Source organism: Salvelinus alpinus, chromosome 28 (genome assembly GCF_045679555.1).
Source record: "Salvelinus alpinus chromosome 28, SLU_Salpinus.1, whole genome shotgun sequence".
In the NCBI taxonomy this organism is placed as follows: Eukaryota; Metazoa; Chordata; class Actinopteri; order Salmoniformes; family Salmonidae; genus Salvelinus; species Salvelinus alpinus.
The window spans coordinates 45482795-45507268 of record NC_092113.1 but is presented as its reverse complement, the minus strand read 5'-3'; the positions used below and the strand labels follow the sequence as shown (position 1 = coordinate 45507268).

The 24474-nt window shown below is 44.5% G+C and overlaps 4 protein-coding genes across 6 annotated transcripts in view; 2 read left to right on the top strand and 2 right to left on the bottom strand.

Annotated features, from left to right (window-relative positions):
• ap4b1 (adaptor related protein complex 4 subunit beta 1) overlaps positions 1-752 on the top strand; it is a 33847-nt gene extending 33095 nt beyond the window's left edge. Inside the window, exons 15-16 of one of the 2 annotated variants that reach the window (XM_071373284.1) lie at positions 113-552; positions 622-752. In XM_071373284.1, coding sequence (XP_071229385.1) covers positions 113-552; positions 622-625 — 444 coding nt within the window. In that variant the 3' untranslated portion in view covers positions 626-752. Of the gene's footprint in view, positions 1-112 lie in introns of both variants that reach the window. The other variant, XM_071373283.1, reaches the window with a different exon arrangement.
• Positions 753-6198: 5446 nt separating this feature from the next.
• Positions 6199-8304, bottom strand: cfap126 (cilia and flagella associated protein 126). The gene is made up of 5 exons (XM_071373282.1): positions 8046-8304; positions 7889-7951; positions 7572-7649; positions 7260-7472; positions 6199-6611 (listed from the first exon to the last, which is right to left on the bottom strand). Exons 1-5 carry the CDS (start codon positions 8070-8072, stop codon positions 6369-6371), a joined length of 624 nt encoding a protein of 207 aa, XP_071229383.1. The 5' UTR covers positions 8073-8304; the 3' UTR covers positions 6199-6368.
• Positions 8305-10554: 2250 nt separating this feature from the next.
• Positions 10555-12479, bottom strand: LOC139557927 (uncharacterized). 2 transcript variants are annotated; one of them, XM_071373280.1, is made up of 6 exons: positions 12275-12479; positions 12011-12187; positions 11859-11920; positions 11690-11776; positions 11561-11602; positions 10555-11492 (listed from the first exon to the last, which is right to left on the bottom strand). In XM_071373280.1, the coding sequence occupies exons 1-6, from the start codon at positions 12336-12338 to the stop codon at positions 11265-11267; spliced, it is 660 nt and encodes a 219-aa protein (XP_071229381.1). In that variant the 5' UTR covers positions 12339-12479; the 3' UTR covers positions 10555-11264. The 2 variants fall into 2 exon arrangements, with proteins under 2 accessions (XP_071229381.1, XP_071229382.1); XM_071373281.1 differs by having other exon boundaries at positions 10555-11602.
• A 1976-nt stretch (positions 12480-14455) lies between these two features.
• On the top strand, positions 14456-18882 carry ccnq (cyclin Q). Its single transcript, XM_071373279.1, has 5 exons — positions 14456-14865; positions 15111-15294; positions 15825-15957; positions 18139-18357; positions 18482-18882. Exons 1-5 carry the CDS (start codon positions 14709-14711, stop codon positions 18569-18571), a joined length of 783 nt encoding a protein of 260 aa, XP_071229380.1. The 5' UTR covers positions 14456-14708; the 3' UTR covers positions 18572-18882.
• The last annotated feature ends 5592 nt before the right edge of the window (positions 18883-24474 follow it).

The window sequence follows — 24474 nt, the reverse complement described above, 5'->3', positions numbered from 1 at the left end:
CCATCAACTGTCACAGTGTTTTAGTATTACACACAGAGGGTAACCGTTGGTTTCTGGTTCGGTTTTCTCTAGGTGTTTGTGACTATTTATTTATTTATTTGTTATTTTCTAGGTGTGTGTGGCGTGTCCTGTTCCCCGTTGTTCCCCGGAGAGCCTGCAGGTGGCGCTACAGCTGGTCAACATCCAGACGCTGGCTTTCACCCCCCCAAACACACACCCCTGGAGGGTGTACCTCTACACACACACCTCACACTTCTCTACAAAGACACCACACACACTCATACTGGCAGAACTACGACACACTGGAGGGGAGGGAGAGAGAGAGGGGGAGGGAGAGAAAGAGGGGAAGGGAGAGAAAGAGGGGGAGGGAGAGAGAGAGGGGGAGAAAGAGGGGGAGGGGAAGGGAGAGGAAGAGGGGGAGGGAGAGGGGGAGGGAGAGAAGGAAGAAGGCTTGCTAGTGGTAATGAGACAGCATCCAGGAGACCAGACAGCTCTGAGAGGATTCCTGTCTGTTCTCACTACTGTCCTACAGACACTGTCCACACACACAGCCTGAACATACACACACACACACTCACACAGCCTGAACACACACACACAGTCTGAACACACACACACAGCCTGAACACACACACACACAGCCTGAACACACACTCACACAGCCTGAACACACACTCACACAGCCTGAACACACACACCTGAGGCAACATTGATGTGTTTCTTGTAAAAACAATAAAGGTGATGGAATTTGATATACTCTTTGGGTGTTTGTGTGTGTAAAGTAACTGTTACCATGCCATATGCAGGGATCATCAACCAGATTCAGCCGTGGGAAACCCTGTCAGACTGCCCAGTTCACTCTCAGACTAGAGAAGGTCTATAGAGACAGAAACCCTGCCAGACTGCCCAGTTCACTCTCAGACTAGAGAAGGTCTATAGAGACAGAAACCCTGCCAGACTGCCCAGTTCACTCTCAGACTAGAGAAGGTCTATAGAGACAGAAACCCTGCCAGACTGCCCAGTTCACTCTCAAACTAGAGAAGGTCTATAGAGACAGAAACCCTGCCAGACTGCCCAGTTCACTCTCAGACTAGAGAAGGTCTATGGAGACAACTGGCCAGACTGCCCAGTTCACTCTCAGACTAGAGAAGGTCTATAGAGACAGAAACCCTGCCAGACTGCCCAGTTCACTCTCAAACTAGAGAAGGTCTATAGAGACAGAAACCCTGCCAGACTGCCCAGTTCACTCTCAGACTAGAGAAGGTCTATGGAGACAGAAACCCTGCCAGACTGCCCAGTTCACTCTCAGACTAGAGAAGGTCTATGGAGACAACTAGTCCGACTAGGTATATAGAGACAACTAGTCAGACTAGAGAAGGTCAATAGAGACAACTAGTCAGACTAGAGAAGGTCTATGGAGACAACTAGTCAGACTAGAGAAGGTCTATGGAGACAACTAGTCAGACTAGAGGTCTATAGAGACAACTAGTCAGACTAGAGAAGGTCTATGGAGACAACTAGTCAGACTAGAGAAGGTCTATGGAGACAACTAGTCAGACTAGAGGTCTATAGAGACAACTAGTCAGACTAGAGAAGGTCTATGGAGACAACTAGTCAGACTAGAGGTCTATAGAGACAACTAGTCAGGCTAGAGAAGGTCTATGGAGACAACTAGTCAGACTAGAGAAGGTCTATGGAGACAACTAGTCAGGCTAGAGAAGGTATATAGAGACAACTAGTCCGACTATTTTATTTATTTTTATTTCACCTTTATTTAACCAGGTAGGCTAGTTGAGAACAAGTTCTCATTTGCAACTGCGACCTGGCCAAGATAAAGCAAAGCAGTGTGAACAGACAACAACACAGAGTTACACATGGAGTAAACAATAAACAAGTCAATAACATAGTAGGGGGAAAAAAGAGAATCTATATACAATGTGTGCAAAAGGCATGAGGAGGTAGGCAATAAATATGCCATAGGAGCGAATAATTACCATTTAGCAGATTAACACTGGGGTGATAAATCATCAGATGATCATGTGCAAGAAGAGATACTGGTGTGCAAAAGAGCAGAAAAGTAAATAAATAAAAGCAGTATGGGGGGTGAGGTAGGTAAATTGGGTGGGTAGTTTACAGATGGACTATGTACAGCTGCAGCGATCGGTTAGCTGCTCAGATAGCAGATGTTTAAAGTTGTTGAGGGAGATAAAAGTCTCCAACTTCAGAGATTTTTGCAATTCGTTCCAGTCGCAGGCAGCAGAGAACTGGAAGGAAAGGCGTCCAAATGAGGTTTTGGCTTTAGGGATGATCAGTGAGATACACCTGCTGGAGCGCGTGCTACGGGTGGGTGTTGCCACCGTGACCAGTGAACTGAGATAAGGCGGCGCTTTACCTAGCATAGACTTGTAGATGACCTGGAGCCAGTGGGTCTGACGACGAACATGTAGCGAGGGCCAGACTAGAGAAGGTCTATAGAGACAACTAGTCAGACTAGAGGTCTATAGATACAACTAGTCAGACTAGAGAAGGTCTATGGAGACAACTAGTCAGACTAGAGGTCTATAGATACAACTAGTCAGACTAGAGAAGGTCTATGGAGACAACTAGTCAGACTAGAGAAGGTCTATAGAGACAACTAGTCAGACTAGAGAAGGTATATAGAGACAACTAGTCAGACTAGAGAAGGTCTATGGAGACAACTAGTCAGACTAGAGAAGGTCTATGGAGACAACTAGTCAGACTAGAGAAGGTCTATGGAGACAACTAGTCAGACTAGAGAAGGTCTATAGAGACAACTAGTCAGACTAGAGAAGGTCTATGGAGACAACTAGTCAGGCTAGAGAAGGTCTATAGAGACAACTAGTCAGACTAGAGAAGGTCAATAGAGACAACTAGTCAGACTAGAGGTCTATAGAGACAACTAGTCAGACTAGAGGTATATGGAGACAACTAGTCAGACTAGAGAAGGTCTATGGAGACAACTAGTCAGACTAGAGGTCTATGGAGACAACTAGTCAGACTAGAGAAGGTCTATGGAGACAACTAGTCAGACTAGAGAAGGTCTATAGAGACAACTAGTCAGACTAGAGAAGGTCTATGGAGACAACTAGTCAGACTAGAGAAGGTCTATGGAGACAACTAGTCAGACTAGAGAAGGTCTATAGAGACAACTAGTCAGACTAGAGAAGGTCTATGGAGACAACTAGTCAGACTAGAGAAGGTCTATAGAGACAACTAGTCAGGCTAGAGAAGGTCTATAGAGACAACTAGTCAGACTAGAGAAGGTCTATAGAGAACTAGTCATACTAGAGAAGGTCTATAAAGACAACTAGCCTGAAATCCACAACCTGTTTCACCTAACATTCCAATCCTTTTTCTCTGTAATTAATAAAGTGGAAAGGAGTGGAATTATAGCAGAAACAGACTGGTTCCCAGGCTATAGGTCAACCTATTGGACAGACGGGTTCCCAGGCTATAGGTCAACCTATTGGACAGACTGGTTCCCAGGCTATAGGGGGTTTCCTATTGGACATACTAGTTCCCAGGCTATAGGGCAGCCTATTGGACAGACTGGTTCCCAGGCTATAGGGGGTTTCCTATTGGACAGACTGGTTCCCAGGCTATAGGTCAACCTATTGGACAGACTGGTTCCCAGGCTATAGGTCAACCTATTGGACAGACTGGTTCCCAGGCTATAGGTCAACCTATTGGACAGACGGGTTCCCAGGCTATAGGTCAACCTATTGGACAGACTGGTTCCCAGGCTATAGGGGGTTTCCTATTGGACATACTAGTTCCCAGGCTATAGGGCAGCCTATTGGACAGACTGGTTCCCAGGCTATAGGGGGTTTCCTATTGGACAGACTGGTTCCCAGGCTATAGGTCAACCTATTGGACAGACTGGTTCCCAGGCTATAGGTCAACCTATTGGACAGACTGGTTCCCAGGCTATAGGTCAACCCATTGAACAGACTGGTTCCCAGGCTATAGGTCAACCTATTGGACAGACTGGTTCCCAGGCTATAGGTCAGCCTATTGGACAGACTGGTTCCCAGGCTATAGGTCAGCCTATTGGACAGACTGGTTCCCAGGCTATAGGGGGTTTCATATTGGACAGACTGGTTCCCAGGCTATAGGTCAACCTATTGGACAGACTGGTTCCCAGGCCATAGGGGGTTTCCTATTGGACAGACTGGTTCCCAGGCTATAGGTCAACCTATTGGACAGACTGGTTCCCAGGCTATAGGGGGTTTCCTATTGGACAGACTGGTTCCCAGGCTATAGGTCAACCTATTGGACAGACTGGTTCCCAGGCTATAGGGGGTTTCCTATTGGACAGACTGGTTCCCAGGCTATAGGGGGTTCCCTATTGGACAGACTGGTTCCCAGGCTATAGGTCAGCCTATTGGACAGACTGGTTCCCAGGCTATAGGTCAGCCTATTGGACAGACTGGTTCCCAGGCTATAGGGGGTTTCCTATTGGACAGACTGGTTCCCAGGCTATAGGTCAACCTATTGGACAGACTGGTTCCCAGGCTATAGGGGGTTTCCTATTGGACAGACTGGTTCCCAGGCTATAGGTCAACCTATTGGACAGACTGGTTCCCAGGCTATAGGGGGTTTCCTATTGGACAGACTGGTTCCCAGGCTATAGGGGGTTTCCTATTGGACAGACTGGTTCCCAGGCTATAGGTCAGCCTATTGGACAGACTGGTTCCCAGGCTATAGGTCAGCCTATTGGACAGACTGGTTCCCAGGCTATAGGGGGTTTCCTATTGGACAGACTGGTTCCCAGGCTATAGGTCAACCTATTGGACAGACTGGTTCCCAGGCTATATGGGGTTTCCTATTGGACAGACTGGTTCCCAGGCTATAGGTCAGCCTATTGGACAGACTGATGCTGATATGTTGTGATGATGCTGATATGTTGAGTTGATGCTGATATGTTGTGATGATGCTGATATGTTGTGATGATGCTGATATGTTGTGATGATGCTGATATGTTGTGATGATGCTGATATGTTGTGATGATGCTGATATGTTGTGATGATGCTGATATGTTGTGATGATGCTGATATGTTGTGATGATGCTGATATGTTGTGATGATGCTGATATGTTGTGATGATGCTGATATGTTGTGTTGATGCTGATATGTTGTGATGATGCTGATATGTTGTGTTGATGCTGATATGTTGTGATGATGCTGATATGTTGTGTTGATGCTGATATGTTGTGATGATGCTGATATGTTGTGTTGATGCTGATATGTTGTGATGATGCTGATATGTTGTGATGATGCTGATATGTTGTGTTGATGCTGATATGTTGTGATGATGCTGATATGTTGTGTTGATGCTGATATGTTGAGTTGATGCTGATATGTTGTGATGATGCTGATATGTTGTGTTGATGCTGATATGTTGTGATGATGCTGATATGTTGAGTTGATGCTGATATGTTGTGATGATGCTGATATGTTGTGATGATGCTGATATGTTGTGATGATGCTGATATGCATAACAATGTGAGTCCAAAAATGTATTGTATGCTGCTGCATGACTGATGTAATATGCCAGGGAGATATGTATACTGTAGCTAAGAAAGTCATACTATGTGTATTTTGTGCAATAAGCTGTTAGTAGCCCATGTGCCTCACCCTAATAATTTGGTCTATTTACCCCTCTTAATTTCACCTACTGTTCTGACTTGTTGGTGCACATGTAGCCTATAACCTGTTTTTGAGAAATGTCATTGAATATTGTAAGAGCTTTCATTGTCTGCGTATATGCCCCCTTTATTTATCCTACGGTTCTGACTTGGTGCACAGGGAGAACACTGTAAGAACGGCCCATGTTCTGAATTCTGTTGCTGTACATTTCAAAAGTGTGGAACAAATAGTTATATTGACTACGTCCATCCTAGCTCGCTCATTAATGTCTTAATTGAAATTACGGATTGCCTCTTATTTGCTTGTCGTACCCTTATGCCATAGTTTGCACATCTCAATTATCAGTAGAAACAACATTTTTTAAAGCAAGTCAGCCACAAGTCAGCTATGTTTTTTTTTAAGGCAGTAAATGAGGCTGAATGAAAAGTTTCGCTGACAGACAAGGCTCCGCTGATAAACAGGTGTAGCAGTGGTAAGGTGTTTCACTGTTTTCCTCCAACACAACCGATCCTGACACACGCACAGGAAATGGTTTTACAGAGTTTTAATGTTGTATGATTCTGTTAGTGTACATCAGTAAACTAAAAGCACTCAGGACATCAGGAAACTAAATATATTCTGGGTGTGAGACTGCTCGAGAGAAAGATGGAGAGAGAGAGTAGAGAGAAAGAGAGATGGGGAGGTAGATATGTTTACTAGTCAACCTATTGTGTGATTCTCTTGGGCAGCTGAAGAGGGTTCTCTCTCTCCCCGGCTAACTGTTCTCTCTCCAGCCGAGGTGTTCCCTCTAGTGGCTACTCTCTCCTCTTGCTGTGTGTCAGGGTGGGAGACTGCTCTCTCTCTCTCTGAGGCTTGAGTCAAAGGTCTCTCCCCACGACCTGATTGTCCGGTGACTGGTCTTTCTCCTGTGACTGGTCTCTCTGAAGTTGGGGCATTGCAGGTCTGTATGTGGAACAAAGAGAATGAGGGAGAAGAAAAGAGAAGAGATGAGAGGAGACAGAAGAGTAGGTGAGAGCATAAAGGAAAAGAGAGGAGAGGAGGAGAGAGGATAGGGGAGAAAAGAGGAGAGGAGATCATTAAGGAGAAGAGGAGCATAAAAGAGAAGAGAGGAGAACAAAGGAGAGGAGAGAGGATAAATGAGAAGAGAGGATAAAGGAGAAGAGAGGATAAAGGAGGGGAGAGGAGAGGATAAAGGAGAAGACTGGAGAGGATAAAGGAGAAGAGAGGAGAGGATAAAGGAGAGGAGAGGATAAAGGAGAAGAGAGGAGAGGATAAAGGAGAAGACTGGAGAGGATAAAGGAGAAGAGAGGAGAGGATAAAGGAGAGGAGAGGATAAAGGAGAAGAGAGGAGAGGATAAAGGAGAAGACTGGAGAGGATAAAGGAGGGGAGAGGATAGGATAAAGGAGAGGAGAGGATAAAGAAGAAGAGAGGAGAGGATAAAGGAGAGGAGAGGAGAGGAGAGAGGAGGAGAGGATAAAGGAGGGGGGAGCATAAAGGAGAAGAGAGGAGAGAAGAGCATAAAGGAGAAGAGAGGAGAGAAGAGCATAAAGGAGAAGAGAGGAGAGATGAGAGGAGAGAGTGTGTCTAACCTGATCCTCTTCCGTCTGACCGTCTGCGGCTGGTGTGGTGGTGGTTTTGGCAGCCCTGTGTGTGTGGATGTCCAGTCTGGAGTGTGTGTGTGTGTATGTGTGTGTGAGACGCTGTCTGCCCTCCTCAGAGCGAGCCGTGGGGTTGATGGAGGCAGGAGGGAGACGAGCAGGCAGCTCCCATGTCCCCTTAAAATCTGGCCACGCACTGCCGCGCTACACGCACACACACATAATTAAGCACAGACAGACATCCATAAGCACATAAATATACATGCATGTACAGGTCTCAGTGCATGTGTGTTGTTCACTAACCTTAGCCTTCACTCCTGGTAGGAGATGTCCACGGTCACTGGCGATGAAGATGGTGTGACCCTCTGCTGCTGAGGGCCTCTACACACACACACACACACACACACACACACACACACACACACACACACACACACACACACACACACACACACACACACACACACACACACACACACACACACACACACACACACACACACACACACACAGTTGATTTCAACTAAGTTCAACTCATGGAGAGAAAGTAACACTATTTGCATATTTGTCTTGCACAATTCACAAACAACACTTAACGTTAGCTAGGTACTGTAAGTTACCTCCTTGAAATGCTTTGGCACGGTCCAATTTTGCAGTTTCTTCGAGTTGAAAGCATTTTCATACTAAAACACACAACAGCACATGTTTACTGCTCTACACAATAACAAAAAATAAACAAAAGGTGTGTTTTTATTTCATGAATGTTGTCATTTTTACCTGATTAGCCGAGTAACCCGACGACATGCCTAGCGGCTAGCGACTCTGTTTGTTGATGACAGGTTGCATAGCAACAACGGAGTATTGCAGGAAGTCGTCGCCCCGGTCCGTTTTAGAGTTGTCTAGGTTACATCGGAGCTCTTCTGTCACAAGTTGAGCTGTTACATACCCATAACATCAACACCGGTACGATTCCACAGCATCTGTTACAGAAACAGAAATATGACTGTGCTATTTGGGTAACAGAATGCAAGTGTTTGTTGTTTAGAGCCACTGCTGAGCCAATAAGAATGGCGCCAGCCCTACCGGTAGAGGGACATCAAGCTGGCCAGGGGCCTGTTGCACAAAACTAGGATAAGGGATTAAGCCAGGATATCTTGGTGATCCTGGCTCAATTGATCCGTAATCCGGTTGCACTAAAGATGGATAGGGGGCAGGAGGATATGTTATGGTATAAATTACCATGGAGATTTATTCTGTGGAGCTAGCCTGCTCCAGACCAGGCTAAATTCCAGGATCTATTTAATCTCATCCCTAATGTCAGTCAGCAGTCACCACAAATGGAAACCAATAGTTATTTCACTGCTCACTATACATTGTTATCACATATAACTAGACCCACTGTTATTATTTAAACGTTTGTGATCATTAATTTCAATGATTTTGGATAAAAAATGATTTTTAGATGATGTTGCTATCATTAGATAATTTACAGTTTCCCATAGACTATAAGGCTATATATATAAAATGATAGAATATTAGGGCCACAGAGGGGAAAAAAACACAAGTCATAATATTGTAACCAGTTGTTTTAAAGGAGGACAGTTGTTAAAATGACAGATGTGGGGCATTTCGTGAAATTGTACTTCAGTATGGTTTCATAAACAAAGACATGCTGATGTGCCAGAATATTAAGTATCACATTGTCATAAGTATCAAAACTGTAAAAACAATATGTAGCTTTTCTGCAGAAAGAACCAGCCTCATAAATTTATGACTTTATCCTTTTTCTTCAGTGTGGCCCTAGTACTCTGTCATATAAACAAATACACATTCCATATGAATATAAAAACACAATGTGTAACATTATGTTCCTTTATTGAATAAGGACAAAACAAAGCAGGTAAACCATCAGCTCCTTTCGAAACTGAAGTCACAGTGACTCTACAAGATGGAAAGCACAGAATCCAAGCATATTATACAAAATGATACATACACATTCAAAGGTCTGTATATAACACACCCTGCCTGTCTGCACACTAAAATAAATGCAGGACAAATCCATACACATCAACTGAACAGACAAATGAATGGATGCAGTAGCCTCCCTGCAGCCTTGTATTACACACAGTATACCGCACAAACATCATAAGAGGCCAAATTCGTCAAAAAACGAACCCAAAAAAACCCAAATTCCTCTGCCACCGCAGGACATATTTAACCAAAATTGAAAGCACACATACTAACTAAAATAATTCAACACATATTGGTCCCTCAGCAGCCGACCACTGTCGTCATCAGGGAAGATTGCCGGATTGTCCCAGTCCATGGCTGGTGGCACTCTGGGGGCCCTCTCCTTCCTCAGGCAGGCCACATTGTGGAGGACAGCACAAGCCACAGTAATATCACATGCCCTAACAGGGCTGACCCTTAATTTGTGAAGGCAGTGAAAGCGTGCCTTCAGGAGGCCAAAGGTCATTTCAACTCTGGCCCTGGTCCTGGCATGGGCATGGTTGTAGGCCTGCTGTGCTTCCTGGGGGTCTGTGAAAGGTGTCAGGAGAAAAGGCTGGCAGCCATACCCCCTGTCTCCCAGCAACACACCAGAGAATTCACCTGTCAACACAAAATCTCATCATTACTACCTCATAAACACAGTGATATTCTTGACACAGCCATGATGGTTATAAATAGGGGTTGTGTGGCTTACCTTGTGATAGGCACTGATAGATTTCAGAGGCCCAAAAGATTCTGGAGTCATGGACTGAGCCAGGCCATTTTGCCACAACATTGCTGATCACACAGTCTTACCTGCAAATTCCCAATCTGGCCCTCAACCATCACGGTCACCTAATAATCCCCAGTTTACAATTGGCTCATTCATCCCCCTCCTCTCCCCTGTAACTATTCCCCAGGTCGTTGCTGCAAATGAGAACGTGTTCTCAGTCAACTTACCTGGTAAAATAACGGTAAAATAAAATAAAAAAAATAAAAAATTGCAGACCATCTGAAATCATAAGATGAGGAATATTACACCAATCAATGCACATCACTGGCAATGCAGAGTGTTCGTCAATGGACAATATCAAAAAGTTATGTTCACCTGAACATTAATGCTGTGAAAGGATTTCCTATTCACAAAATCGGCCTCATGGGCACCTGAGGGGGCTTTTATCCTTATGTGTGTGCAGTCCACTGCACCAATGACATTGGGGAAACCTGTCACACAAAGTAATGAGTATCCTACTATGTGTTAACAGTTGTCCTGTAATTTGTAGATCCTCTTACCTGCAATCCTATAGAACTCCTCTTTGATGTCACAGAGTCTTCTGTGGCCAGGGAAGGAGATGAAGACATCTGCTAATGCTTTGATAGCCAGACACACACTCCTTATTGTGCGGCAAATTGTGGCCTTGTTCAGCTGTTCTGCATCCCCCACTGAGTACAGGAAGGCTCCACTAGCAAAAAAGCGCAAGGCCACACAAACCATTTGCTCCACACTCAGTGCATGGCTCCGTGCAGTGCGGTGCTTAATCCTGGGACCCAGTAGTCTGCATAGATACCTGATGCCATCTGCAGAAAACCTGTATCTTTCATATAGATGGTCATCAGGGAAGGCCAGTGGGTCCAACCGGTCCCTGAAGACCCTTTCTCGCCTGAAGGCTCTCCTCAGCACAAGTGCTTCTTCATCCACCACATCTCGCACGAATGGGCATGCCATTGTCAGAGCAGAAAGGAACACACAATTTTGGGCCTTCATATAGGCTAGTGGCCACACCTGGTGCTGGGGGGGTGGGCAAAAGAGGGCGATGCCTTATAACGATGACTTGGTTGTACTGATTGCTGGGAAAATAAAAAAAACCTTAGAAAGATGCCACCGTCCTGTGTGCTCACAATAAGAGCTCATATGTCATGGCTCACTTGACTTTACGAGAATATACCTAATTTTTATTTTGAGCTGTGTCATCTTCTTGGAGCTGGGGGAGGAAAGAAAAATAATGATTAATACATTTGTGTTACAGTTAGCATACAGTGTACATTGAAGGCATATCTCACCTCCCTCTCAAGTTTTTTTATTTCAAGGTCCAGTTTCCTAATTGTCCTCTTTTTTATTTCGGACTCCAGTGCAAGATTTTCCATCTTTTTCTTCTTGTACTGAATGTCTATGTCTGCCAGTTCTATTTGGCGCCGGAGGTGGTTGCCATACAACTTTCTGATAGCTTGTGAGCTCTGTGAACACAATACAATTAGCGCAGCTGGAATTTGGCAGGATGTGGTGTCCTTTTATTAATACGCACTATGTTGCCAGGCTGGTTTTCCCACTGTATAGCATCTGGGTCCTGTAAAATAAATTAGATTTTTTGATTTTGATGAGGACTCCTCACCATTGTAGAGTAAATAGTACTTTCACAGTCTTAACATGATACCTCATGCCTTCTGGAATCCAGAGAGATGGTCTCCTCCTCATCATCGTCTCCATCATGTGCTGTTGCTGCTGCACTGGGGCCTTCACCCTATCACATTTAATCGGATTCATATTGAAGCTAGTAGACAAGACATGCCAGGCCTACAGTATGCCTTTGATGGAGTACTCACTGGATCAGCATCGTCTGGTGCTTGTGCTGGTGGCTCTAACAGGAACACAGTGCTGCCAGACACTGCAAGGCAATAGGTAAACCAAAGTCAGACAGTCCAAATTGATTCAATATGAATGTGGTTGTATCCCATGTAGAGATGGAAGGACATACCTTGAATGAAGCGGGTGGCATCTTGGGAGGAACCTATGCTCGTCTCTTTCCCCCCAGGGATCCGCTCTAAGACGGGCCTGCCTTTATTTAGCTCCAAGGCCATGTCCTCTGCTGGGGTAAGGTCAGCCTTTGGTGACCCACCACCCGTGCCTTGTCTGTGGGTATTCTTTTTCACTGCTAAAACAGTACAGACAATGTGTGAGCAGGCACCTTCTGGGTACAATATATGCTTGTGCTTTGTTAAATATTAGTCAGGGACCATACCATTCTGCAGAATGTTCTTGTATTTGATTTTGACCTGCTGCCATGTCCGTTTTGGCCCGTTCATGTTTAATCTACACACACACACACACACACACACACACACACACACACACACACACACACACACACACACACACACACACACACACACACACACATTTAATGGAGTCACACTGCAAAAAATTACTTGGTATTTTTGTCTTGTTTTCAGTAAAAATAGCAAAATTTATCATAGCTTTATACAGTGTGATGGAGTTACTTTACACAATTTCACTCATATCTGCAGTGCATTTCAATTAAAAATTTAACCGTTTCATAATTACAGTACAACTGCATTTTTGGAGATGTGAATTAAATATTTGAATTGTAATTGTGATGTTTCAGCGGAGCGGTGAGTGTGTAATTGTGCACTACTTACGCATTCAGGCGGTCTGCAATACTTTGCCACGCTTTTTCTCTTTGCTTTATCACTGTGGCGGTGTTGCCTTTCTTCTTAATTATATCTTTTACCTCCTCGTATGCCTCCATGAGGATTTGTGCTTCCGACGGGGAAAAGTACGCGGCTCTAGTTGCCATGGTAAATCAGTTAATCTGTGATCTGTGGCGGGGTCTATTTGAGTGAGCCGTGAGCGCGCACCTATCCAGGATTGGTTTCACCTGGCTTAATGAATCCGTGTCTGCTCATCCTGGCTTGGTCTTTGTGCAACCAATTAAGCCTGGACGCACATGTTTTGGCTTCATTGAGCTCAGCTGAGTCATTTATCCCGGATGTCTTAATTCTACTTTTGTGCAACAGGCCCCAGACCTGCAGCGGCACCACAACAACAACAACACCGTGTTGTTTATTACCGTTCTCCTAGCAGCAGGATATTATGCTATCAGGCTCGCGGATTTTTTCACTTTACAATAAGAGTCCCCCCTGCAAAGACTTTGGGAATATCGATTTTTTTTTTGCCCTCTAGTGCAGTACAACTGTTTTTTCACAGCATTGCAATCCTCTTTGAAAAAGTTAATTTCTAATTTGTTGTAGGGTCTCTATTAACCAATTATGGTTGTTTTGGAGGGGGACTGTGTCTCATGGCCTGCTGCTTCGCCTCCATGGCCTTTTTATATTTTTATTTATTTATACATATATTTGTTTGCCTTCACCTCCCTTATCTCACCTCACTTGCTCACATTGTATATAGACTTATTTTTTTTCACTGTATTATTGACTATATGTTTGTTTTACTCCATGTGTAACTATGTGTTGTTGTATGTGTCGAACTGCTTTGCTTTATCTTGGCCAGGTCGCAATTGTAAATGAGAACGTGTTCTCAATTTGCCTACCTGGTTAAATAAAGGTTAAATAAAAAAAAAATAAAAAAATGGCCTGCTGCTGGCTTTTCACTCCACCGCCTCTATAACCTCCAATACAATACACTGCAATAGACTGTACATGGAATACACATTGGGTTGTAGACAGAAAACTGCTGGGTATGTACGACACAATCCCCCTCCAAAACTACACATATTTGCTTAGTAGAGACCCTTCTGAGTATTTCCCACCCACTTTAGCTGAGACCGGTAGAAAAATGTTCTCTCTACAAGCCAATATGTTTCCATGTACAGTCTATTACAGTATATTGCATTGGGGACTATGGCGGGCTGGGGAACAAAGGGCTGCTGGGTATGTATGTCCAATAGGGCGGCGCACAATGGGCCCAGCGTCATCCGGGTTAGGGGAGGGTTTGGCTGGGGTAGACCGTCATTGTAAATTTAGAATTTGTTCTTAACTGACTTGCCTAGTTAATAAAGAAAAAAGAAAAAAGAAAGTATGACACAGTCCCCCTTCAAAACGAACCATATTTGGTTAGTAAAGACCCTACTGAATATTATAATCCCCACCGGTAGAAACGTCTCTACAGCCCAGTATTCTCAACATACCAGTGTCAACATTGTATTCTTTCATTATTGGTTAAAACATTTTTCTCAACCATATTTTTAAAAAAAATCATAAATTATTCACCTTTCCTTTTCTTGTTGGCACAATAAAAGTAGAAGTGGCCACTGATTAAAATTCAATATATTTTGAATGAATTATCCACATTGCAATATTTAGAAATTTGGGCTTTTAGTTTGGAGGTTTCTTCATTAACATACGCAAGTGACGTCATCGTTTTTGCTGCTGGCATAACTGTAGCACGTTTCAATTCGGTCTTTGATATTATTGTGTGCGGAAGTGAGAGACTAGCCAGCGTGTTGGTAGCCCAGATAATCATTTCAATTGGCTATGATTAGCCCTAATTAGTAGCAGACAAGCTGGAAAGAAACCAGATAAACTAGTTAATGCGTCTTGTTAACTACTATAGTCAATGTTAGTGTAACATTCTCCATTCTGTACAGGGCAAAGAACTGTTTAGCTAATAGCTAACGTTAGCTAGCTATTCTAGAGATGGCCAGGTTCATTACACCCGGTTCCATGGAGGCCGTCTCACGGCTGGACGGTACACCGGGGGGGAAGAGAGGTGCTCCAGCCTTGGACACTGATACGGACTCCACACGGGAGATTAAAACCCACTTCCGTGTGTGTCGGTTCATCATGGAAACGGGTACAGTACCGAAACAGAACTCCAACCCATATTCACTATGGGGGGTCAGTCTCACCCTGCCTGGGCCGGTGTGGGTGCAAGCTTTTGCTCCAGACAAGTGCTAACACATCTGAGTATATCATAATTTTAAATACGGCCTTTATTAGTAGAATAAGGTGTCGAGGCTTGGCTGGCGCAAAAGCCTATACCACCCCGACCCTTAACACTCTGTCTCCCCGCCTCGCTCTTTCTCGCTCTCTCGCTAGGTGTGAAGTTGGGCATGCGTTCAGTGCCCGTGGCGACAGCGTGTGTGTTTTACCACCGGTTCTTCCAGTGTGTGAGTGTGACGGTGTATGAGCCCTACCTGGTGGCTATGAGCTGCATCTACCTAGCAGGCAAGGTGGAGGAGCAGCACCTCCGCACCCGTGACATCATCAACGTGTGTCACAGGTAGGCAGGGTTGTTTTTATGTATATACACACTACCTTTCAAACGTTTGGGGTCACTTAGAAATGTCCATGTTTTTGAAAGATAAGCTAATTTTTGTGTCCATTAAAATAACATCAAATTGATCAGAAATAAGGTGTAGACATTGTTAATGACTATTGTAGCTGGAAATGGCATATTTTTTATATTTTTTATTTTACCTTTATTTAACTAGGCAAGTCAGTTAAGAACAAATTCTTATTTACAATGACGGCCTAGGAACAGTGGGTTAACTGCCTTGTTCAGGGGCAGAATGGCAGATTATTACCTTGTCAACTAGGGGATTCGATCCAGCAACCTTTCGGTTACTGGCCCAATTCTCTAACCGCTAGGCTACCTGCCGCCCCAAGATGCGTATGCCGATGAACTTTAAGTTTTTTTCCTCTTACTCTACATAACCCTGCTTTTATAATCTCCCTCTCCTCCTCCCTCTCTGTCCTCTCTCCTTATCCCCCACCACCACTCTCTCTCTCTCTTGCTCTCTCTCTCCCCAGGTATTTCCACAGTAGTAGTGAACCTCTGAACTGTGATGGTGAGTTCTGGGACCTCAGGGACAGTGTGGTGCAGTGTGAACTCCTGGTCCTCAGACAACTCAACTTCCATGTCTCCTTCCAGCACCCACACAAGGTCTGTACTGACTCCTGAACTCTAACCCCTGACCTCTGACCCCTAACTCCTGAACTCTAACCTCTGACCCCTAACTCCTGAACTCTAACCCCTGACCTCTGACCCCTAACTCCTGAACTCTAACCCCTGACCCCTAACTCCTGAACTCTAACCCCTGACTCCTAACCTCTAACCCAGGGATAGACAACTGGTGGCCCATCTTTTTGTAGGCCAACAGATCAATTCCTCCCTTTCCAAAAAATAATACAAAAATAGTAATACTTTTAGGAACTCAGTCTCAACTTCCTGTTGACGGTTAGAATAGGAGAATACACAAGGTGCAATTTCTACATTTGGTTGTGCATCAACAGTTTCTCATTATTAATGTGCTGAACACTTAACCGAAATGTCTGTTATTTTTCGTTTTTTAAACTACTAATTGACCGATGTCGGTTCAATTATTTGAATTCTATTTTGATTTTTTTTCTTTCTGTGAGCTCGATGTGTAGTTTCTCTAGAGATAAATCAGATCCAGCCTGAACTGTGCGATTTTGTAGTTTCCAACAGAACAGTATTCTACATAGATTAGTGCAGAAAATGTGGTACTTAACTACAATGACCATAATCCATTGCACACCTGCTTACAGTGCATTCGGAATGTATTCAGACCCTTTAAGTTTCTCCACATTTTGTTAGGTTACAACCTTATTCTAAAGTTGATTAGGTTGTTTTTCCCCCTCATCAATCTACACACAATACTCCATAAGGACATCACAACACCCCATAAGGACATCACAACACCCCATAAGGACATCACAACACCCCATAAGGACATCACAACACCCCATAAGGACATCACAACACTCCATAAGGACATCACAATACTCCATAAGGACATCACAATACTCCATAAGGACATCACAATACCCCATAAGGACATGACAACACCCCATAAGGACCATAAGGACATCACAATACTCCATAAGGACATCACAATACCCCATAAGGACATCACAATACCCCATAAGGACATCACAATACTCCATAAGGACATCACAATACTCCATAAGGACATCACAATACTCCATAAGGACATCACAATACCCCATAAGGACATGACAATACCCCATAAGGACATGACAATACCCCATAAGGACATGACAATACCCCATAAGGACATGACAATACCCCATAAGGACATCACAACACCCCATAAGGACATGACAACACCCCATAAGGACATGACAAACACCCCATAAGGACATCACAATACCCCATAAGGACATCACAATACCCCATAAGGACATCACAATACTCCATAAGGACATCACAATACTCCATAAGGACATCACAATACTCCATAAGGACATCACAATACTCCATAAGGACATCACAATACTCCATAAGGACATCACAATACTCCATAAGGACATCACAATACTCCATAAGGACATCACAATACTCCATAAGGACATGACAATACCCCATAAGGACATCACAATACTCCATAAGGACATCACAATACTCCATAAGGACATGACAATACCCCATAAGGACATCACAATACTCCATAAGGACATCACAATACTCCATAAGGACATCACAATAAAAAAATTAAAAAAGCTCTGGTGAACTCCATGCCCAAGAGGGTTAAGGCAGTGCTGCAAAATGATGGTGGCCACACAAAATATTGACACTTTGGCCACAATTTGGACATTTTCACTTAGGGGTGTACTCACTTTTGTTGCCAGCGGTTTAGACATTAATGGCTGTGTGTTGAGTTATTTTGAGGGGACAGCAAATTTACACTGTTATACAAGCTGTACACTCACTACCTTACATTGTAGCAAAGTGTCATTTCTTCAGTGTTGTCACATGAAAAGATATACTCAAATATTTACAAAAATGTGAGGGGTGTACTCACTTTTGTGATATACTGTATGTCCCCCAAAAGGCTAGGGCTGGCTCTGACTGCATGACAGGGCCCCAAAAGGCTAGGGCTGGCTCTGACTGCATGACAGGGCCCCAAAAGGCTAGGGCTGGCTCTGATTGCATGTGTGGGTATGGATGTGGGTACGCAGTCCCACAAGCCACTGCTGCACTTCATGAGTTCAGATTTTTGCAGCCCTCTGACCCCTGACCCCGTGGACAGTCAGGTCATACCTGGTCTGCGTTTCTAACGTGTGTGTGTTCGTTGTGTAGTATCTCCTCCACTACCTCCTGTCGGTGAAGTCGTTAGTGAATCGTCACGCCTGGTCCAGAACTCCCGTCGCCGAGACCACCTGGGCGTTGCTTAGAGACTGTTACCATGGCACCATGTGTGTGCGCTACGCTCCCCAACACATCGCCATAGCAACACTGTACCTGGCACTACTCAGCTACGGGGTGGAGGTTCCTGTCGGGGAGAGAGAGTGGTGGCAGGTAGGGGAGTGTGTGTGTGTGTGTGTGTGTGTGTGTGTGTGTGTGTGTGTGTGTGTGTGTGGTGTGTGTAAGCATGTGATAGTATGGGTGTGTGTGTATTGAGCCCTTCTCTCTGTGTCTCTAGGTGCTGTGTGAAGACATCACTAAGGAACACATTGATGCTATCATCTCTGACCTGCTACACCTCTACGACATGGAGGCCAAATGTACCTGAGGGAGGGGGGGACCGTGTGTGTGTGTGTGTGTGTGTGAGGGAGGGGGGGGGACTGTGTGTGTGTGTGTACTACCTTCTGTACTCTGAAGAACTGAACTGTTTTTCAACTGTTCATCTTTTTGATAATAAATGTTAAATTAAGAGTTAGTACATAACTGGTTTAGTTAGGAACTCCACTCACCAGATTGTCTAGGTCTTAGTTGGACACGGATTAAAGGGAATTAACCAGCAGACACACAGCCCTCCACAAATTGAGTTTGATACCCATGGTCTATGATGTTTGCATCCAAATAAAACAGGAACAACAAGGAGCTCTCTCTCCTGTCCTCCTCTTTCTCTCTCCTGTCCTCCTCTCTTTCTCTCTCCTGTCCTCCTCTCTTTCTCTCTCCTGTCCTCCTCTCTTTCTCTCTTGTCTCTTTCTTTCCCTGTCTATCTCTTGTTAATATGATTAACGAGGGGTGCCGCGTTCTCTCCAATGATAAACTATAAGGTTTGGAGAGTGGTACCGGGAAGAGCGGTACCGGAAAGAGAGGAAGAGCGGTACCGGAAAGAGAGAGAGTAAGGCGTCCGCATGCTTCCCGGCAAAAACAGTTTGCGCATTTATTATGAGGACATGTTCGCCACACATTTTTTTTCTCGATGCAAGCCGAAGTCCGTAGCCTAAATCTATGCCCCCTCGTCTGCGATTGATCAACAGTAGGAGGGTATTTATTGATGATCACTTGGACAGTCATTACCTGTTACAGTACCAACAGCTTCTCTACCTGGGGGTTCCTTCCTTAAAAAACGATGTCAAATATAGGCCTATTCATCATTTATCACGCTAGGCTCAACAGTTGAATTAATCGAAACAATTTTATGGCAACTTCAAGGCATGGATGAAGTGTTTCTCCCTCTACCTCCATCTCCACTTCATCCTCCAGCTGACGCTGCCTGTCGACAGACAAAGCTAATATTCAAGGGAACAACATTCATCATCAGGATCAATATCAACATCTGGACGGTAAAGGATTTAGCTCGTGATCTGTTGCTTTTAGTGGATTCCCTCCTGACGCTGTCGGAGAGCCCAGCCTGCACGGTGAGTCGGCGGCGTATAGGCGGCGCGACCGCGCGTCTACTGTTGGGAACTGATATTATCTGTGACGTCCGATGATCAGTGGTGTAGCAGGTGAGGGAGCGCAAAAAAATGTATTACCTCGTAATTAACTTAATTAAAGTTGGTACCGAGAGATGCAGCCAATTGAATAGCCTATACTTTAGAATATACATAAAATGCATCCTCCAATTGGTCTATTTTTAAAACCCTCAAACACCAAGTTAGGCATATCTAATTTAAAAATAGGCCATCATCCCTGTCCATCGTGAATGATAGGCAAATTCTTCACGTTTACCGTCCAAACTGCATCTCCATGCCAATGATTTTGGTTGATCAGTTTCATGGGAATATGCATTTAGATCTTAAATGATTGTTTCGTGAGCGAATTAAAGCAGATGGTGTTAACAAACTATTAGCCTTTGTATTTTGTTTCAATCAAAGCGGATATCCTGCCTAGTGGCTCGTTCTGTTGAGTTTTGGCGCATGATTAAAAAGGAATGTGACTATTCAGCTTCAACTAACCATCCTAAAATGTCATTAGAAATGAGCTGTTTTTGGTGTAAGAGTAACGGTATAGGCCTGTTATACTATGCTATTATATTCAGTTCTTTCATGGTGTTAAAGAAGTTGAACCAACTTGTGGTGCTGAAGGATAGCTCTGCCACTCGGCCAGTTCAGGAACAAACAGCAGTAGTTTGCAGTAGGCTATAGTCTAATAGGGCCCACCACTACCTGGTATTACTAGTTGTAGGCTATAGTCTAATAGGGCCCACCACTACCTGGTATCACTAGTTGTAGGCTATAGTATAATAGGGCCCACCACTACCTGGTATTACTAGTTGTAGGCTATAGTCTAATAGGGCCCACCACTACCTGGTATTACTAGTTGTAGGCTATAGTCTAATAGGGCCCACCACTACCTGGTATCACTAGTTGTAGGCTATAGTCTAATAGGGCCCACCACTACCTGGTATTACTAGTTGTAGGCTATAGTCTAATAGGGCCCACCACTACCTGGTATTACTAGTTGTAGGCTATAGTCTAATAGGGCCCACCACTACCTGGTATTACTAGTTGTAGGCTATAGTCTAATAGGGCCCACCACTACCTGGTATTACTAGTTGTAGGCTATAGTCTAATAGGGCCCACCACTACCTGGTATCACTAGTTGTAGGCTATAGTCTAATAGGGCCCACCACTACCTGGTATTACTAGTTGTAGGCTATAGTCTAATAGGGCCCACCACTACCTGGTATTACTAGTTGTAGGCTATAGTCTAATAGGGCCCACCACTACCTGGTATCACTAGTTGTAGGCTATAGTCTAATAGGGCCCACCACTACCTGGTATCACTAGTTGTAGGCTATAGTCTAATAGGGCCCACAACTACGTGGTATCACTAGTTGTAGGCTATAGTCTAATAGGGCCCACCACTACCTGGTATCACTAGTTGTAGGCTATAGTCTAATAGGGCCCACCACTACCTGGTATTACTAGTTGTAGGCTATAGTCTAATAGGGCCCACCACTACCTGGTATCACTAGTTGCAGGCTATAGTCTAATACGGCCCACCACTACCTGCTATCACTAGTTGTAGGCTATAGTCTAATAGGGCCCACCACTACCTGGTATTACTAGTTGTAGGCTATAGTCTAATAGGGCCCACCACTACCTGGTATCACTAGTTGTAGGCTATAGTCTAATAGGGCCCACCACTACCTGGTATTACTAGTTGTAGGCTATAGTCTAATAGGGCCCACCACTACCTGGTATTACTAGTTGTAGGCTATAGTCTAATAGGGCCCACCACTACCTGGTATCACTAGTTGTAGGCTATAGTCTAATAGGGCCCACCACTACCTGGTATTACTAGTTGTAGGCTATAGTCTAATAGGGCCCACCACTACCTGGTATTACTAGTTGTAGGCTATAGTCTAATAGGGCCCACCACTACCTGGTATCACTAGTTGTAGGCTATAGTCTAATAGGGCCCACCACTACCTGCTATCACTAGTTGTAGGCTATAGTCTAATAGGGCCCACCACTACCTGGTATTACTAGTTGTAGGCTATAGTCTAATAGGGCCCACCACTACCTGGTATTACTAGTTGTAGGCTATAGTCTAATAGGGCCCACCACTACCTGGTATCACTAGTTGTAGGCTATAGTCTAATAGGGCCCACCACTACCTGGTATTACTAGTTGTAGGCTATAGTCTAATAGGGCCCACCACTACCTGGTATCACTAGTTGTAGGCTATAGTCTAATAGGGCCCACCACTACCTGGTATCACTAGTTGTAGGCTATAGTCTAATAGGGCCCACCACTACCTGGTATCACTAGTTGTAGGCTATAGTCTAATAGGGCCCACCACTACCTGGTATCACTAGTTGTAGGCTATAGTCTAATAGGGCCCACCACTACCTGGTATCACTAGTTGTAGGCTATAGTCTAATAGGGCCCACCACTACCTGGTATCACTAGTTGTAGGCTATAGTCTAATAGGGCCCACCACTACCTGGTATCACTAGTTGTAGGCTATAGTCTAATAGGGCCCACCACTACCTGGTATCACTAGTTGTAGGCTATAGTCTAATAGGGCCCACCACTACCTGGTATCACTAGTTGTAGGCTATAGTCTAATAGGGCCCACCACTACCTGGTATTACTAGTTGTAGGCTATAGTCTAATAGGGCCCACCACTACCTGGTATCACTAGTTGTAGGCTATAGTCTAATAGGGCCCACCACTACCTGGTATCACTAGTTGTAGGCTATAGTCTAATAGGGCCCACCACTACCTGGTATTACTAGTTGTAGGCTATAGTCTAATAGGGCCCACCACTACCTGGTATCACTAGTTGTAGGCTATAGTCTAATAGGGCCCACCACTAACTGGTATCACTAGTTGTAGGCTATAGTCTAATAGGGCCCACCACTACCTGGTATCAATAGTTGTAGGCAGGCTATAGTCTAATAGGGCCCACCACTACCTGGTATTACTAGTTGTAGGCTATAGTCTAATAGGGCCCACCACTACCTGGTATTACTAGTTGTAGGCTATAGTCTAATAGGGCCCAGCACTACCTGGTATCACTAGTTGTAGGCTATAGTCTAATAGGGCCCACCACTACCTGGTATCACTAGTTGTAGGCTATAGTCTAATAGGGCCCACCACTACCTGGTATCACTAGTTGTAGGCTATAGTCTAATAGGGCCCACCACTACCTGGTATCACTAGTTGTAGGCTATAGTCTAATAGGGCCCACCACTACCTGGTATTACTAGTTGTAGGCTATAGTCTAATAGGGCCCACCACTACCTGGTATTACTAGTTGTAGGCTATAGTCTAATAGGGCCCACCACTACCTGGTATCACTAGTTGTAGGCTATAGTCTAATAGGGCCCACCACTACCTGGTATTACTAGTTGTAGGCTATAGTCTAATAGGGCCCACCACTACCTGGTATCACTAGTTGTAGGCTATAGTCTAATAGGGTCCACCACTACCTGGTATTACTAGTTTTAGGCTATAGTCTAATAGGGTCCACCACTACCTGGTATTACTAGTTGTAGGCTATAGTCTAATAGGGCCCAGCACTACCTGGTATCACTAGTTGTAGGCTATAGTCTAATAGGGCCCACCACTACCTGGTATCACTAGTTGTAGCCTATAGTCCAATAGGGCCCATCACTACCTGGTATCACTAGTTGTAGCCTATAGTCTAATAGGGCCCACCACTACCTGGTATCACTAGTTGTAGGCTATAGTCTAATAGGGCCCACCACTACCTGGTATTACTAGTTGTAGGCTATAGTCTAATAGGGCCCACCACTACCTGGTATTACTAGTTGTAGGCTATAGTCTAATAGGGCCCACCACTACCTGGTATCACTAGTTGTAGGCTATAGTCTAATAGGGCCCACCACTACCTGGTATCACTAGTTGTAGGCTATAGTCTAATAGGGCCCACCACTACCTGGTATTACTAGTTGTAGGCTATAGTCTAATAGGGCCCACCACTACCTGGTATTACTAGTTGTAGGCTATAGTCTAATAGGGCCCACCACTACCTGGTATCACTAGTTGCAGGCTATAGTCTAATAGGGCCCACCACTACCTGCTATCACTAGTTGTAGGCTATAGTCTAATAGGGCCCACCACTACCTGGTATCACTAGTTGTAGGCTATAGTCTAATAGGGCCCACCACTACCTGGTATCACTAGTTGTAGGCTATAGTCTAATAGGGCCCACCACTACCTGGTATTACTAGTTGTAGGCTATAGTCTAATAGGGCCCACCACTACCTGGTATCACTAGTTGTAGGCTATAGTCTAATAGGGCCCACCACTACCTGGTATTACTAGTTGTAGGCTATAGTCTAATAGGGCCCACCACTACCTGGTATCACTAGTTGTAGGCTATAGTCTAATAGGGCCCACCACTACCTGGTATCACTAGTTGTAGGCTATAGTCTAATAGGGCCCACCACTACGTGGTATTACTAGTTGTAGGCTATAGTCTAATAGGGCCCACCACTACCTGGTATCACTAGTTGTAGGCTATAGTCTAATAGGGCCCACCACTACCTGGTATCACTAGTTGTAGGCTATAGTCTAATAGGGCCCACCACTACCTGGTATTACTAGTTGTAGGCTATAGTCTAATAGGGCCCACCACTACCTGGTATCACTAGTTGTAGGCTATAGTCTAATAGGGCCCACCACTACCTGGTATCACTAGTTGTAGGCTATAGTCTAATAGGGCCCACCACTACCTGGTATTACTAGTTGTAGGCTATAGTCT

Coding starts and splice junctions, on each gene's coding strand:
- ccnq (XM_071373279.1), top strand. CDS start 14,709: ATGGCCAGGTTCATTACACCCGGTTCCATGGAGGCCGTCTCACGGCTG. Junction 14,866..15,110: donor TCGGTTCATCATGGAAACGG/GTACAGTACCGA, acceptor CTCTCTCGCTAG/GTGTGAAGTTGGGCATGCGT. Junction 18,358..18,481: donor GGGAGAGAGAGTGGTGGCAG/GTAGGGGAGTGT, acceptor CTGTGTCTCTAG/GTGCTGTGTGAAGACATCAC.
- LOC139557927 (XM_071373280.1), bottom strand. CDS start 12,338: ATGAACGGGCCAAAACGGACATGGCAGCAGGTCAAAATCAAATACAAG. Junction 12,188..12,274: donor CAAGAACATTCTGCAGAATG/GTATGGTCCCTG, acceptor GTACTGTTTTAG/CAGTGAAAAAGAATACCCAC. Junction 11,603..11,689: donor TGGATTCCAGAAGGCATGAG/GTATCATGTTAA, acceptor TTTATTTTACAG/GACCCAGATGCTATACAGTG.
- cfap126 (XM_071373282.1), bottom strand. CDS start 8,072: ATGTCGTCGGGTTACTCGGCTAATCAG. Junction 7,952..8,045: donor CGGGTTACTCGGCTAATCAG/GTAAAAATGACA, acceptor TGTGTGTTTTAG/TATGAAAATGCTTTCAACTC. Junction 7,650..7,888: donor TGCCAAAGCATTTCAAGGAG/GTAACTTACAGT, acceptor GTGTGTGTGTAG/AGGCCCTCAGCAGCAGAGGG.